This window comes from Corvus moneduloides, chromosome 27, assembly GCF_009650955.1.
Source record: "Corvus moneduloides isolate bCorMon1 chromosome 27, bCorMon1.pri, whole genome shotgun sequence".
Classification (NCBI taxonomy): Eukaryota; Metazoa; Chordata; class Aves; order Passeriformes; family Corvidae; genus Corvus; species Corvus moneduloides.
The window spans coordinates 4,731,519-4,748,481 of record NC_045502.1 but is presented as its reverse complement, the minus strand read 5'-3'; the positions used below and the strand labels follow the sequence as shown (position 1 = coordinate 4,748,481).

Below are 16,963 nucleotides of genomic sequence, written 5' to 3'. Positions count from 1 at the left end.
CTGCAGCTGTGTGGGAAGAGCTCACACTGCACATGTAGTTCCCACAGGATGGGACTTTGAGGAATCAGACTGTGTTTCAACCCATCCTGGAGAAGGACCCAAACATGCTGACCAAACTACAGATTGCAGAGAACAGTGTTACAACAGACAACACGATTAGAGAACTTTGAGGAGCACTTGATCTAAAACAGTACACGCAGGTATGATTTTTTTAATGTTATGGTAGGGAGCACCTTCTCTACATAGCTGAAATTAAGAAGGGAGGTGAGCCCCAGCCTCCAACTTTTGAAGTGTGTGATGCAATCTAGCAATTTAGCAACTTCCATTGCTAAAATATACTGGGGCACTGCTTCAAGTTTGGGTTCTGACTGAGCTTTAATATCTTACAAAAATTAGGTTACATTATTCAAAATCAAAGGGTTTCAAAGTCACAGCAAAGCTGAATTTCACTCTGTAATAGCAGCCTCAGGTCAGTGATGGGTTTTGTGCCAAACCAAGCCGGGTTCTGTAAGGAGACTCTGAACTCTGCTCTGCCCCATGACGGAGTGGGTGTGTGTGGCTCCAGGCATCAACTACAGGCAAAGAGCAGTAATTGCCCCCCTAAAGCCAGGAGGAGCTTCCTCATCTTTCCCTGCAGGGAAAGAGGTGGTAGAAGGTTTCCCCAGTAGTGCTGCCACAGCCCGTCCCCACTGCGGGGAATTAATGGGGCTCTTCCTTTCGCTCAATTACTGGGTATCCACCTGTGAAGCTGTAAAGGGTAGAACAGTAAATCTTACAATCAAATATTAAATTATAGCTAATTTATTTGCTTATGGCAAACTGTAAGCTCTGCAATCAAGTGTGTAAGGGTTTCTGTCACAAGCTCTCCTGGGAGTCAGGGGATGTGCCTGGCAGTGCTTTGGGGGGGGAGTTTGCTGAGCCTCGGTCCAAGTGGACACAGGCAGGGATTGGCCACTTTAAACCCGGGGTGTCCTTGTCACAGAGACCCTGGGGCAGCCCCTCAGGCAGCCCCTTGGCGTGGGCTCGGGTCTGCCTGGTCCTTGACTTTGATGAATGTCTCTCCAACCTCATAACATGTTTTTTGCATACTTTTACTGTAGCTAAACCATTCAGTGTTTAGGAAGAAGTTTATTGTTTGAATCAGGATGAAACCAGCATGTGTTTGGCAGCACTTTCTGCATAATATATTAAAGGTTTTTTACTTCTGTATAGAATCCTTCAAGTCACCTGGAATTTTTCCATGGACTGCACTCCGCTCAAGGTTTCAATTTGCCTTAGAGTTGTATATTTGTCCTTGTCCTCTCTGGCAGCCCTGTGCTGCCATCCTGCAAACTGGCTCAGAAAATGGCACCAGGGTGAGGGTGCAAATCAGAGCCTCCCAGAAAGTCTGGTGGAGGGAAAGGGTCTGATGGCTCCCAAGCATATTTCTAAATGAAAAATTGTGTCTCGTACTTTACCATTCAGGAAGAGGGGGAGAAAAAACTGTGTCTGGATTGGAATATTTTCAGCATTTGGGATGGCAGGTGAATTTTAAACAGAACCCAGCTGGAATATGGCCAGTCTGGGAAGCACAATATGGCATTTTTCTCTTCCCTTTCCATTATGGTCCAAGCAGAAACAGCAGCAGGCAGAGAAAGTACTTTGAGTTGTGTCAGGTGTTGTGTCAGATTTTGCCTAATTCCTTGAGGCATTAAAGCATCTCTGCTTTGCAAAGACAGTGGAAATCCACTTTTTCACGTGCATGAGTGTTTTAAAAATGGAATTTTCCAACGATGTGGGAGAGCAGCAGCTTTCACACAGCTGCCTGCCAGCACTGGGAATCCCTTCCCCCGGAGTGATGGGTCCCGGCCCCCAGGGCCACCTCCAGCGCGGTGCGGCAGTGTGATTGCGGGGGGACGGCAGGGAGCAAGCAGGGAACAGCACAGCTGCCTGGTGTGCAGCACCGAGGAACTGCTCCACGGCGTTTCCAGACGGGTGTTTTGGGAACTGACGGCTGTGGAATGAATCAGTGACCCGCCCCAGACCCGGGGCAGTGCTCAGTCATTGGAAGAAGCGGGTTTTCCACGGAGGAGGATGCAGAACGCGGTGCTGAGCCCCAGCAGCTGCCTGCGCTCGCTCGGATGATTCTCCCGATGATTCTCCTGATGATTGTCCCGATGATGCTCCCTTTGCGTGGGCGCACCGGGGAGCCGCGGGCCGGGAGGTGCCGGCTGGCTGAGCTCTGATTCACTGTCCAGCCTCCCCAGCTGGGAGCCATGAACCAGAAAATGTCACTGCTTCCCACGGCAGAGCATGCTCGTGCCATGCCACAGGCACCAGTTCAGGGTGCAGCTCAGTGGGAATAAGGGGTTTTTTCAGGGTTGTGTATTAAGATTCTGGTCATGGCCCGAGTTTTGTTTTTTAGCAAAGATAAATGGTAACTGTGCTATCTCCCATTGCCTGCAGTATTTTAGAGGCTTTTCTTCTCATAAATAGCCTTGTCTATCCCTTCAAAGTGACACTGGAGCATCATTTTGCTGTGTGTGTGGCATTTGTGCTTTTAAAGCCCAGACCAGCTCTTTTCTGTGAAACCCACACTAACACATCCACAAATCTCATGCTTTACAGCTTGTCACTCACATTTAACCTGCTTTAGAGCAGAGGTTTCCCTCGGCAGCTGCAGATGAAATATGCTTCATCTGTGACTGTTTTCACAAGCACAAGGCACCCCCTATGCCATTGTGAGCCAGGGCTGCCAGGGACACCCAGGCTGTTGCTCCACTGGTTTGCAAAGCAGAGTCTGTCCCTCTGGGCAAAGCAGAGCAGAAGCTCAGCTCAACAGTTAATTTTTAACTTGCCTGTTGCTCCATGGTGTGGAAGGGAAGCTTGCCAGGGAGGTGTTGCTGTTGACCAGGGCACCCTGTCTCCCCACACACAAACACGGCTGGGCGAGGGCTGGCGCAGCTCCTCTTTGGACTCTGCTCATGCCTTGTGTGCTGGATTTCACCAGAAACTGAAGGTCACAGTACTGGGTGTTCAGATACTGGGGAACATCCCCATCTCCTCCTGAACACTGTGGTCAGGCTGAGTTGGGCCACTGACTTGTTCCAACCCCATCTTTTCATGGACAGGAGGGTCACTGACACCCCCTTTGCTCTGGGCTCTCTCTTTCCAGCACCTTGTGAGTTGCTCCCCATCTTCCCCAGTCTGTTAAGCCAGAGCTTCTGCCAAAAGTCTTGTCCTTAGTTTCTGTCTTGCCTTTCTGTGGCTTCTCCCCAGCCAGCAGTGGTAGTGGGGAACCACCAGCACACTCCCAGCACGGCTGCTAAGCAGGACGTTAGACAAGCTGGATAAAATTAGCTGTTCAGATGCATATTCCTCAGGATGCTGGGACGGGGGACACCCAGTACAGCCAGTTTGACTCATGGAGAAGAATTAATGGAAACGCCCGGCTCCTGGAGGGAGGAAATTCCTTGAACGGCCTTTTCCTCTGTTTGTTGTGTGGGGAGGCTGACAATGGGCCCTGCGTCTGGCCGGAGCACGGCCAGGCTGGCTCGCAGCGCAGCGTGCGCCGGCCACAGACGCCGAGTCTGCGGCACCGGGCGCTCAGGAAGGGCCCGGCACCGCCCGTGACGGCACTGACGGGTGCCAGCACAGCCGGGTGACCTGCCCTGCCCACACCTCTCTGCACACACCGCGGCGGGACCACAGAGCACAGCACAGCCTGGGCACCCGGATTGGCAGTGCTTGGTTTGCCCTCCCTGGCACACGGGCTGCCACAAACACCGAATCACCGGGGATGAGCCCGGGTGCTCTGAGCCCTCCTGGTGCAGCCCTGGAGATAAGCAGAGCAGCAGCACAATGTGGGCAAGGGCCCTGGGATGGTTGGACATTCGTATGTCAAACTCTTGTTGGCCAGTGGTCCATGAGAATTCATTGCAGTTTTTGCTGAGCCCACTGTAAGACACATTCCTGGAGCACAAACCTGCCAAAGCAACAGACAGGCTGCAAACAAGGAAAATTTACTTTTTTCACTGTAAATATCCAATAATCACATAACTTCTTAGTAAGTGGCCTTTATTTGTCAGGGATGCCACTTGGGCTAATAATTTCAATGTAATGAGACAAGAGGGACTATAAAATCCCCAAGTCAGAGTATCTTATCAGTCATGTTATGCAAATGTTGTGAACAGGATTGTCTGGGCAATCCTAGGACATGCCAGCAGCAACCACTTCAGTGGGTGTTGAGTTCAGTCTGCCATGATCATGGCTTCTGCCAGATTTGCTTCCTTTCAAGGAAAGGCTGTTGGCAAATGATAGCCCAGGCTGCCCAGGTCATCGGTAGCACTGGGGAGCTGGGTTTGGTTTTGGGGACCCAGAGAGTGACAAGGCTCTGCCAAATCCAGCACTGGCCCTGGCACAGGCGGTGCATTGAGGACACCTCAAGGGTCCAAAGCAGGGGAGCAGGGAGCAAAGCCCCAGCAGCAGAGCGAGGCCCCTGGGAAGCAGCAGGACGGTGAGGAGCTGATCTGGTCCCTGTGGGGTGTTCTCAGAGCATCCTCAGCAGCAGGCTCGTTGGGTCCTGGCAGGTAACACACCCCAGAGGCAGGTGGGCCTGGGGGTCCTTGCCCTGCTGGCTTCTGTTGTGAGTGTTTGTCGCACAAGAAGCTGCTCCGATGGGAACACCCACCAAAGGGAGGAACTGCGTCCCATCCCAGGGCTGGGTGGAGCAGAGCTGGGCTGTGGGCAGGCAGTGAATGGCCCTGTTTGGCCTTTTTTGGAAACAGGCCCAGTTTTTGTCACTGTGGATAGGGGGTTTGTGGGGATGTGTCACCAATGGGTGCAACAGCTCCAGCGAGTGTGGGACACTGCTCTGGAAGGGGTCGAATGCTGGAAATTTGGCAACTTCCTCTGGAGCAAACCTGCCCTGAGACAGATTTTTCTGAGCAAGGGCAGTTCTGAAAAGCCTTTGGAAGCTCTTTCAAACAGGCTCATCCCAAAACAGTTTACTCTCTGGTCTTCCTGGGAGGGGAAATCACCATGCATCCCACTCCAGCTATAAATAATTATAATTGCCCATTCTATTAGGTGACTTAAAAGATTATTTCCAGTCTCCCTGACTTATTGGCAATTTGGAGTTCTTACTGTAGGCAAAAAAACTGTAGCTGGGCTATCACTCTTCCAAGCTGCTTTATCTTTGTTGCTCTAAGCAGAGTCATGGGAACATTTTTATCTAAACCATCAGGTTATTAGAGGACAGACTTATAAATAACCAGTCTTTGCTATTTTTAAGTACTTTCAGCATTGTCTATCATGATACTACAGCACAACCTGCAGAAAAACAGTCCAGTTCTGCTGCCAAAGCTTCATAACTTACTTCTGTTTCTTTGGGTGATGAGGAGCCAAGTCCAGGTTCCTTCTCTGCTCTGCAGAGATGTCAAAGGCTGACGAGCCATGCTGCCCACCCTGGCCCCGAACCATCATTTTCTACCCCTTTCTTTCCTCATTGCAGAAGATGTCGTTCTCCTTTGTAATAGGAAACTATTATTGGAGAGCAAACTAATATTGGAGTTGATTAACAATAAATTTGGTGAGACCTTTCTGGGAAATGACATGGTTGCCATAGCAACTGTGGGCTAAACTGGTGCTGCCGGGTGGGATAGTGGGGCCATGGGGGAGCCAGGGACTGCTCCATATCCTGAGGATGGGCTGCCAAAGCCACACCTGGGGAATGAAGGAGAGGTGCAGGTAGTCTGCTCTTAAACTGGGTCTCTATGAATTGACAAAAAAAGTCTAACCCCAGGAGAACTGAGCATTTCAGACAAGATAATTTGTGTTTATTTAATAATTTATTAATTTTCACATCACTGTATGCAATAAATTATAGTCAATATAATAATAACATTGTCATAAAATATTGCCATGAAGTAAGTACTCATCTAATAGTTACTGTAACCTACACAGAGAAGAACTGTAGTTATTATATTTAGATTTTTAGTGTTAATGGTAAGTGAGCGCAATATTAGGGAACTTCACAGTAAATTCAGGGAAATCTGTCATTATTATTGCTTTTGTGCAAACGACTTTTACTGCACACACACAGCTTGGGAAGGAAGGGTACAGTGGCGCAGAGTGTCTCTGGAGCAAATGTGTTCCTGGACGGCTGCATTTGGGTGCATTTAACAAATGTGAAGTGACCGTGATCAGCAGCTGGTCGGTCTCCAGAGCCTCCTGCCAGCCACAGCACCAGGGCTCTGCACGGGCTCAGGCTTTAAGGAAACAAGTCTGAAAAAGCAAAGCACACGGCTCAAGTCAGTTACACCAAGTCCATCAGAAGGTCCCGTATCACACCCGGGCGTGTGGTTTTCCCCCCAGTTCAGTCCCATGGCTGCCCGGAGGAGCTTTTTTGCCTCCCGGTGGAGCTGCTCCCTCTCTGTGAGCCTCTGGCCACCAAACTGCTGTCCACACTGATGCTGCCGTGGGCACCAATGTGCCTTGGGCACCGATGCTGTCATGGGCAGTGATGCTGCCGCAGACACTGATCCTGGTGTCCACACCAGTGCTGCTGTCCACACCAGTGCTACGGTGGGCACGGATGCTGCCGTGGGCACCGATGTGCCGTGGGCACCGATGCTGCTGTTCACAGCGATGCTGCCGTGGGCACCGATGCTGCTGCGGGCACTGATGCTGCTGTCCGCAGCGATGCCGCGGTCAGCTCGCAGTTTGCGGTGGGGCTGAAGCCCTGTGGGTGGTCTGTCCAGTCCCCGATGCCACGGGGCAGCGGAGCATGCTGAGTGTGGTAGGAGGTCACAAACAGTCCCGTCACAAAATGTTCTCCATTTCTGCTCCCTCCGCCAGTTCAGCGAACTTTAATGGAGTATTTCCGAAATGTCAGGAACTGGAGCAGTTTGTCTTTTCTCCTCTGCTTTAATGCCATTAGTGCTCTCGTTTTTTCCTCCATGTCCTGGTCGGTGGCGAGGATTATCTTGGCTCTTTCCTCTGCCTTCTTGTCTCCGGAGTTTCTGAAGAGTTTTTGTAGGGACTCCTCGTTGATGCTTTCGAAGATGTTGGCCGCGGCTTTCTTGCGCAGGGCCGTGTCGAAGCGGTAGCCGTGGACCGAGGGGCTCACTCTCAGTGACGTGGACATGGCTGGAGCGCTGGAGCTTGTCTTTGCTTTCATCTATGTGGGTGCTGCCGGGTCTGCCCTGGGCTCCAGTCGGAGGAATGGATGCTGTGCTGGCTCCAGGACTGGAATTTAAAGGCAGGCTGGAGGAAAAGCCGGAGGGCTCCGGTTACAGTGGTGAGATCACGATGATGTCAACACCCAACAGTCACAGGCGAGTTTAACAGTTAAGTTGCCAACTTTCCTGTCCTGCGGACGAGATGAAAAGTTCTCTCTGCTTCTGCAACGGAAATGGCTTTTTTTGACCCATCACAGAACAAACGGGCTTCAACCATCCCTGTGGGACTGAGCCAGCACAGCCCAAACTCCACTCCTGCCCTTGTTGCATGTGAAAAGCACTGCGTGCAGAATGTATCACACCATAAACAGGTAAAACTCCAGGTGAGAACTGTTGCAATGCTAGCAAGAGGCTGGAGCCTGTGCAAACAGCCAAGAACTTGGCTCTGTCTCCATCAGCAACACTGCAAACCTGCTCCTGTCTGGACACAGGTTCCTTTCTGCTGTTCCTTTCTGTTCCTTTCTGTTCCTTTCCATTCCCAGCAGACGCAACCCATCTTTAGTGCACACAGAGCTGCAGTTTCTAATTGACAAGTGCTGTCCCAAAGGCAGGTGATCCATAACATCCTTTGAAGTGACTTCCCTGGGTGCCACACCCTGGGCTGCCCAGCTGCACATGGCAGTGGTCTCGGGGGAGCAAGAAAACTCATTTTGCTGCTCTGCTCCTGCCTCCAGTGTCCTTTTGCTTAAATGTCATGCTCATTGGTGCTGGAAAGAAAACTCACCTCTGCTCCAAAAGAGTCAGTTCTCTCCACACCACCCTTGACCAATGACAAGCCCTTGGGCTGGGAGGACTCTCTCTTAGTCATACGGGTTGGTTTTGGCTCCTGTGAGGAGCAGGGAGTTGAACTCATGATCCTTATGGGTCCTTTCTCACTCAAGATACACTGTGGACAGGGCATGGCTGCCAGCAAGGGGCTGGCTCTGACCACCGGAGCTCCTGCTGCGCTTGGACACCTGGAGTTACTGAGCACAACCAAATCTGTCCCAGAATAGCTGTGGGCTCAAAAGTCACTTAAGGCCAGGAGCCAGAGATAAGTGTATTTTGGTTAATGTTTTAAAGCAGCCGGATGCTGCAGAGGCTCTGTTTGGAAAACTAGAAGCTTGTTTACTGTTGTCGCTGACCTTGTTACTCACCCTTGCTGAAAGACTCCAGGAACAGCCTCTGTCCTCATCCCACTTGGACCAGGGGTTTCCCTTATTTACCAGAGAGCTGCGGAAATTACCTCTGACCATATTGAAGAACAGATCCAAAGAAACATCACCCAGATTCTTTTTATTCCACATTTCCTTTAAAAGTTCAGTTAGTTTGGATAGAGGGAGGGGATATGTCCAGTACCATCTGGGCTCAGACCGACTTCTAGCTGGCCAGGGCTTGCCCGGCTTTTATCCTTAAGAGAGGGAGTGGTCTCATTTCAGTCTGGCCACTTTCCTACCTGGGACTTGAGACTCATCCCTTGGTGCTGCTGGGCACATCCTGAAACAGCCCTGCACCCCGCAGTCACCATATCCTGCCAGGACATGGGTTTCCCCACTGCTGCCAGGACTTTGCTCCAGCACAAGCTCTCTCTGCACGTGCCATTGCTTCTTGTGGTTTTGTCATTGTGTGAGTTACTTTTTACAAGTTTTTCCCAATTTCTTTTGTATATACTGGATGTTCTGTGCTTCAGTGTATAAACATCAGCTTTGCAAATCCCTGGGATTCTTCTTTCACCAGCCAGACATGCGGCCTCTCACCTTGTCATGGCCTTGCCAAATTGATGAGACCAATTCATCAGCTGCTTGTTCAACATTTGCAGGGCTGATAAATCCACCCTGAAAACAGGACAGTTTTGGTGTGGCTGGTTCTCTGCCTGGGAAAGATCTCATGGTTTATAGACTCCACTAACATGAAATGCGATGGGGGAGCAGAAGGAAGCAGGGCCACATGTGCTGCCCAACCCTTCCTGCTCAGAGCTGCCCCGAGCACTGGGGGAAAACCTACCCAAAATACATGTCCAGATGGAATTGGAAATGCTGGAAGTGCTTTGCTTCACAGGACAGATAACACAGTGCCAGGGTACTTAGGGCAAAATTCAGTGCCAGAAGATCAGCCAAGATCTTGTGGCTGAAGAAAACAAACCCTTTTGTGTCCCCTGGTCAAAAACAAGAGCTGAGGCAGATTCACGTGCACCTTGTTTTCACCACTCCCACCGCACATGGAATCGCTCTGCAGGTATTTGCAGAGATGTGGCTGACAGCATAAATTAGCAATATCTGTGGAAGATACAAGCTCAGAAAAGTATCTGCCATGGAAACCGAGACTAAAGCTGATGCTTTAGGAGTAAGACATCAGAAAGCTGCCAAGATCAAGCACGCGTTCCTTGTGAGCTCATCTCGCACAGAGCAGTAACAAATGTCTTTGCCCCTTCAAGCTTCTCTGCCCACTTTGTATAAATTTAGTTGTGCTTGGCTCTGACAGAGCGATGAAGCATGCCTCGTCTGGTTTTTCTCCAGTAATTTTTGTTTATATCAGTCTTTTAATACTGCTTTCCCAGTAATGCTTAGGAGGAATTATTCATGTGTTGGATTGGAGAGCAACTTCAGAGAAGATGTGATTTCTATCATCGTCCTCCTGCTATTATTGTGTAATTGCTTTGTGAGACACAAACGCTCCATTTCACCCGTTAATGGGAGGATTAATTCCCATCCCCATCGTCTGCAGAGGGGCGCAGACACATCTCTAATCGTGCTCTGCTTGTCCCGATGTGACGGGCTCGGGGCACTCCGGGCACGAGGGGCTCTGCTGCCAGGAAAGCCCCCGGCCTGGCAGGGCAGAAGGGGGAGGGAGGCTGGGGCTGCCCTGGGTGCAGGGGCAGCTGGGGCAGCCAGTGCCTGTCTCACAAACTCTTGCAGAGAACTTGCTTTGCCTTAATCTAACCTCCAAAACCACTCCAAAGAAGGCAATCCGGGATGCATGGCAGTTCCCTGGGGCATGTTTTGCATAGCTTTCCCTTCACTATCGGCTGCCAAAGCCTGCACGGTCTGTAACAACCATTTGGGATCAGAGGATGCAGCAGCCCCCATGGAGCATCGGTGCTGCCCAGACCTTCCCAGCCAGACATGGGACATTCAGAAACTGAGGCTCTGGAAGAGGTCAGGGAGGCTTTGGAACAGCAGAGGAAAGTTAAATTATTGGCTTAAAATATGGGGGGGGGGGGGGGGGGGGCAGTCACTTAAGAGTATAACTTGATGATCCTTGTGGGTCCCTTCGGGCTCAGAATATCCTGTCATACCTGTGAGATGTAAGAGATATGGATATGGATATATTTGCTTTGTCTTGAGATCATTCAGTGAAAACCTAAGAATGGGAAATGTTCAGGAGCCTCCAGCCAATCTCTGCTCTTCCCATCCTTTCCCTGGTTTACGTGGTCTGGAACTCTGACTCCTCACAGCCTTCACAGCTGCCACCAGCCTGCAGCTGTGGAACCTCAGCCCTTCTCAGGAGCCAGAAATGCCCCTCTCCGCTGGGAAAGGTTTCCGAGATGGAAAGGTTTCCAAGGCTCTGCAGAGACAGCTGTGGCATGGCCCTAAGGTCAAGGAGGAACCAGTTCATTGTGTTGCTCTTGGAATCCAAATTCCTGGGAGGTTGTCAGACATGCAGGTCGTGCAAATGGCAGTGCCTGCCCTGGCTCCAACCTGCCTACAGCCTCTTTCCACTGGGACTTGTCTGCCTCTGGGACTCCACCTGAGATGTCTGTTTGTTTGGCTGTTGCTTGGGTTTTTCTGTGGTTGTTGTTTCTTTAATAGAACATCTGGGAACACTTGTGCAAATCTCACGGCAGGACATTGTACCCTTTGCTCACAAAACCAGGAGCTTAACTTCGCCATCTGTGTTCCTTGTGACTCCTCCTGTGGTCTCCGGTTCGGAGATGCAGGACAGGGGAGGTACTTGGTCCCTCTTCAGAGGTACAGGAAGGGAGGGTCAGAGGTTCAGGATAAGGAGGGTATTTTAGGGGCACTTCTGTTGCAGTTCAGTTGCTGGAAAGCACAGGTATGTCTCAGAAAATCCTCACACAGCTCCCTGCCCGAAAACAGGAAAAACATACTGCTTTTCAAACAACAGAAGGCATGATTGTACAAATAAGCTAGTAAATTCCATCAGAGAATATTTTAATAGGGGAAAAAAATAAGGACCGGCCTAAGTGAGGGGAATGCAGCCCCAGAACTGCGCAGAGCAGCCCTGTCCTGCTCTGGCCCAAGGAATGGCTGGAGCTGGGTGAGTGCTGGCTGAGCCAGCATTGCTCCATGCAGGGAGACCATATAAGAGTAAAGTCTGTGGTGTTACTGATAATGAATGTCTCCTCATTTCTCATAAATTCTCTGCTAAATGTACGATCACCAAGTTAATAATGCAGTGCAGGACATAACGGATAGCCAGTTACAGTAAGTAAATCATGTCTGGTAAGAAACAGAAAAGAAACAGAAACTTCTGGCACTTTTACCAGGCAGAACCCCTTGGAAGAAGCCCTGCACGCAGCAAAGCAGAGCTGAGGACACATCTGGTGTGGATGCTTGCTGCCACAGGAGACAGGAGCGTCTGGGGAGGTGAGGGCTCACTGTGTAAGGAAGCCATGGGTGCATTCTCTCGGTGCTTGAGACTTCCAAAATCCATCTTGCAAGGAGAAGCTCTGCTGCTGTGCTCCCCACGTGTCGTGGGAGATCATTCCTGAAATACAGTGTCAGGTTTCCAGCCAGAGCATTGTCACAAGAAGAGCAGCCATGTCTGCGGGGATGCAGGCGAGCGGTGCCGTCGGGGCGTGGGGCAGGGTAGGAGTTCAAGTGGGATGACTCCATCAGGTGGGAGCACGACCAGCACGCTGAGCTGGCACCAACCCATCACTCGTGCAGCCCCGCTCACCGTGCCCTGCTATTCCCATGGGAGCCAGAGACAGTATTTGAATACCCTGACTTCAGCATCTTCCTCCCAGGTCAGCAATGGAAGTTTGGACTTCCGAGCACGAACAACTTTTTTCTTTCTCTGCCCAATTTCCTGTTTCATCTTCCTGAAGGTCCTGAGGACCTGTCGCTGGAGAGGGGCGAAGGCAGAGCTGTCTCCAGCTGTCAGACAGTTCATTGTCTGCTGCCGAGGGGACGGGCTCACGGGAAATCCTGCTGTGGGGCTGGGCCAAGGGGCTGGCTCGGGTCATTGTCACAGCCCGGCTCACGGGCGACAGTAGCCAACACACGTACAGGCCCCCAGTGCCCCGCTCCTCAGGGCTCTAATCTCTCTGGAGCCGCTTCCTCTGCTGCAGGAGAGGTGGCAGACAGGATGTGCCTTTGTGCCTTTGTGCTGCTCTGGCTTCTGGGGTCTGCAGTGCCCCCACTGCTCCCAAAGCCTCTGTGGCTGTGCTCCAGAGCTGAGGGTGGAGGCGGGATGGTGGCAATGCCAGCAGTGAGGCAGCGTGGGGGTCTAGGGGAGCGTTAAGGGTGATCTGGGGTACCTGGGGTCAGCTGTGGCGGTGCAGAGGAGATGCTGGGCTGGGCAGGGGGACAGGCTGAGGTTTGGGGATGTGTAGTTGAGTAACACTGGGAGAAGAAAACCAGGAAGGGAAGGAGGGAAGCACCGAAGCTGTGGCTGTGGAGATTTATCAGTCAACTGCTGCGTCAATCGTCTGGGAGATGAGCTTGGCATTGTGGAGTTATCAGCCTCGTAGCTCATTTCTCCACTAACAAAAGAGTTCCTGGGAGAGAACAGATGGTGTTTGGCTCCTACCACCGTCTCTGGTGGCCCAGCAACTTCCCTTTGTAGCTGCTAGAAAAGCAATTTCTGTGATCCCCTTCCCATCCCTGTGGCCGTGCCTGAGCCACAGGGGCTGCTGGCTGCATCCAGGATTTTGGGGGGTATTTTTTGTGTGCTGAGGCCCTGCTGCAGATCGTCCCCAGGTTCAGCTGGCTGCTGTAGGGGAAAGGGAGCTGCTCCATGGGTGTCATGCAGGTTTGTGCCTGGGCTCTGGCTGTCCCCAGGACCACCGCGACTGCTCGCAGGTTACGGCAGGCGACTGAACTTCTGCCAGTGGTTGTTTTCCCCAGAAAACTGCCATGAGCTGCACACGTCAGCCCTGCTCAAAGAGCAGCAGCAGGGCTGTAAAGCCTATCTCTGGGACAGGCAAGGTTGGCAGTTTCAGGCACCAAACCACTGTTGCCTGCCACAGGTCTGAGCTGGGCAGAACCGGAGCAGGGAAGCTCCCACGAACCGTGAATCATTTGTGGGGTACAGACCTGCTCTGTACAGACACAGAGTGGCCCCAGTCAGACCTGGCAGCCCAAGTGCTGTGACCTTGATATGGAGTAGCAGCCTACTGACAGCTCCTGCTCCCAGATGTGTTTAACTCTCACAGCAATGCCTTCTAGATGTTTCCCCACAATCAGTTACAGTCTCAGTGGCTGATGCCTTGTTTACATGGGAGCCTTGTCTTTGTTCTCGAGATCTGCCCTTGACTTGCTGTCAGGTGTCAGTGTGCGGGGGCTTCAGGCTCTCTGTTGGGTTATTTATGCAGCAGTTCAGACAAAAAAGAACCAGTTTAGAGCTGCCAGTAGATTTTAGTTCTGTGTGGGAGGGGAGGGAAGGCGAGAGGGGTGATGCTGTGTGTATGGCAAGCAGTGCTTTGCAGTCCCTCTGGCAGGGTCTGGCTGAGCAGCAAAGAGAGCCTGGGCTGTGGCAGCTCTCAGAGTGGCTCTGAGTCCTCAGTGGCTCGGGGTCGGACCAGAAGCCCAGCAGTTTGTGCTCTGGAGTTGTTGGCATCTGCCTGGGAGAAGTAAATCAGATTTGACTTTGTGTCTGCCTTGTGGAAAGAATCTGCCCATCACAAGGGTCTGCGTGAGACTGAGGGAGCCGGGGGGTTGTGGGTCAGGGGACACATCGGGAGCCCTGATCTCACCACTCTGATGGGCACAAATAGAAATAAAATATGTTTTCCGTCAGTAAACAGTGCCGAGTGTGACGTCAAGTTATTGAGGCCAGTGAGCTCATCTCCAGGACCCTCTGTGCAGAAAGCTGAGTCAGTTCCGGCCACGATGAGCTTTGTGGAAGGAGCATTTTCCAATGCTGTTTAGGGAAATCTTATGGAAAAAGTAAACAGATACCTGACCCCAAAACCCTACCCCTCTGCAGGCTTCTCTCATCACAGCAGCAGCTGGGGTAGAGACTGCTGGTGCAGCAGAGGGGATCCGCACACCTTGGGGCAGTGTCAAGGTGCTCCCAGAACTGTTTGGCAGGCACGTGGTAAACACCAAGTTTCTTGTTTGACAAATTATTTGGGGAAGAAAAAGGATTAATAGCCTGGCCAACTACCCCTGGGCTGGTGGGATGGTGTCCTGACTTGTGGGACTGTGTCCTAACCCTCAGAGATGGTGTCCTGATGTGCCTCATCTGCTCGTGGGGAGTCCCACTGCACGTGAGCTGTGTCCCATATCCCCTCAGGCAAATCGTTTCCTCAGGGACTTCTCTCCCCCCCGGGCTGTGGGGCTCCTCTCTGTTGAGAAAGTGTCTTTGATCAGTAGAAATTAAACCGGGGAAATATTTTCCGTTTGTGTCAGGATAAAAATGGCTCAAGGCAGGCGTGATTGATAGCTGAAAAAAATGGGAGCAGCCCCCGTGCTGTTTCGGAAGGCTTCCCACTGTCCTTGCTTACAGTAAACACCGAATATATTTAGCTGCAGAGCCCAGCATGACACAGCCTCTTACTGCAATAATAGCAGTGCCTTGTTTCTTTTCCTTTTTTTTTCTCTTTTCTAAGAAATGGGATTGACTAGAGCTCCTAGGATGCCGGGTAGTGATTGCCTCATGGGGTTCACCGTGCCTCCTGCGACTCCAGTATCTGTGTTTGCCCTTGTTTACCAGGTCTAGCAGCTGTGGGCTGTGGTGACTAACTCGGCAAACAGGCGTTTGGGAGGCCACGGCGCATGCATCCTCCGTGTGGCACCAGTGACGTGCCACCCTGCAGGCACTGGTTAAACCCTGCTCCCAGCGTGACCGGGCACCCCGGGCACCAGAGAAATGATGACACCTTTGTCAGGACCTGCCTGTGTCTTGTTCCCACCCTTTGTTTGCCCAACACTAAGCTATTTTTACTCTAGTGCCAATGTTTGGGTCTCTGGCTTCTTTATTTACCAAGAGCTGTAATAGTGCAATGGTTTACATACGCTGGCCAGACACCAAGGATTTTAGGGAAATAAAACCACTTCCCAAAGGTCCCTCTGGGCATCCTTTATCTGATAATGAGGACTTTACCATTTCTCAGCACCAGCAACCCATGGGAAAACACTGACTCTGGCCATGCCATCCTTTGGAAAGAGAGGAAAGCACTGGATGGAGTGAAGCAGGGGAGGCAGACGGGGTAGAGACACTCACCTGTCTGGTAAGGCAGGGAAGATAAAACACAACAAAACAGAGATTTCCTGGAGGTCACACAGAGAGCATGAATAAACCCACTCCTTCCTGTCCGAGGGTCCCTCTGAGGCTTGCCCACAGACTGCTGCACGGACTGCCCCAGCGACACACGAGCAAAGAGCCTTCAGGAGCAAGTACCTGAGCAAGTAATATGGGATGCTACAAATGGCAAAAAACCCCAATGTTGGCAAGAGGTCCCTGCTGTCTCAGGGAGCTGTGTCAGTGTCCCAGCACAGCTGTGCTGGTGTCTCTGGGCTAGAACAGCCCTGTGTCATCCTCTTAGCAATGGTGGCTTCTCAATCTGTTCCCCAATCCCCCTCCATATTAGGTGTAATTTAGTAGCTCCTCTCTCCTCCTCCATGCTGTAATTAGCACTTTTTGGCCTGTAATCACATCTGGCCTGCAGTCACTCTGCAGGGGTGAGCCCTTCCCCAGGTACAGATAAGCCTCTGCTTGTGCCAAGCTGAGTGTTCCGAGGCACACGGTACTCCAGGCACGCACTGATGAACCAGCAGGACTGGGGCAAGTGGCAGCACCAGAAAGAGGTGAAGGCAATTGTCTTCTGTGCTCTCACATCCCTCCCAAGGGGGAATTACAAGGCAAAGTTGGTTGTTATTAATAAATTGCTTAGAGACCTGTGGCTGAGGTGTGCAGGAAAGGAGCCCGACCAGGTGGCGAGGAAGTGTCCCCACAGAAGAGCCCTGGGATGGTCCCTGATCACGGCGCAGGGACATTTGGGCCACAGGTGTGACAGCGTTGGGGGCTTGCTGCCTTTCCAAGGTACAGCAAATGGTTCTGCAGCAGGGCAAAATTTGGGACGTGGCATTCGGAGCCTGGCAGCCCCTGGGTGCTCCCGGGAAGGCAGCAGGTCCGAAGCTCTGCTCCAGTAGCACAAGTGAAGCAGGAGTTGGGGGAGCTGCTCTGAGATAAACTCACCAGTGAATGGAGAAAGATGGGGATAGAAATGAGCAATCCTGTCACAGACCAGGGACGCAGGGAGAGGAGTAGCAACCGTGGCTCGGGCTAGAACTGGTCATGGCTCCAGTGAGACCTTCACGATGTAACAACAGCCTGGGGACCCTGAGATGGGGCTGCAAACTCTTTAGGGAGGTTGATCATGAAAGAGTTTATAGCTTATGAGGAGTTTGTAAGGCAGCCAGGACGCAGATAATGGGGGATTTTAATTACTTAGATATTGATGGATCTAATAAGTGTGCAGCAAACCACAAAGGGAAACCTGTGGCTGGAGGGGAGAGTGAGATTGATCTATGCACAGCATGTTAAATCACTTAAATCATTCAGAGGCTCTTCTG

At 51.6% G+C, this 16,963-nt stretch overlaps 1 protein-coding gene across 1 annotated transcript; it reads right to left on the bottom strand.

Annotated features, from left to right (window-relative positions):
- Positions 1 to 5,792: 5,792 nt before the first annotated feature.
- Positions 5,793 to 7,243, bottom strand: TCIM (transcriptional and immune response regulator). Its single transcript, XM_032091859.1, has one exon. It carries the CDS (start codon positions 7,157 to 7,159, stop codon positions 6,839 to 6,841), a length of 321 nt encoding a protein of 106 aa, XP_031947750.1. The 5' UTR covers positions 7,160 to 7,243; the 3' UTR covers positions 5,793 to 6,838.
- Positions 7,244 to 16,963: the final 9,720 nt, after the last annotated feature.

Coding starts and splice junctions, on each gene's coding strand:
- TCIM (XM_032091859.1), bottom strand. CDS start 7,159: ATGAAAGCAAAGACAAGCTCCAGCGCTCCAGCCATGTCCACGTCACTG.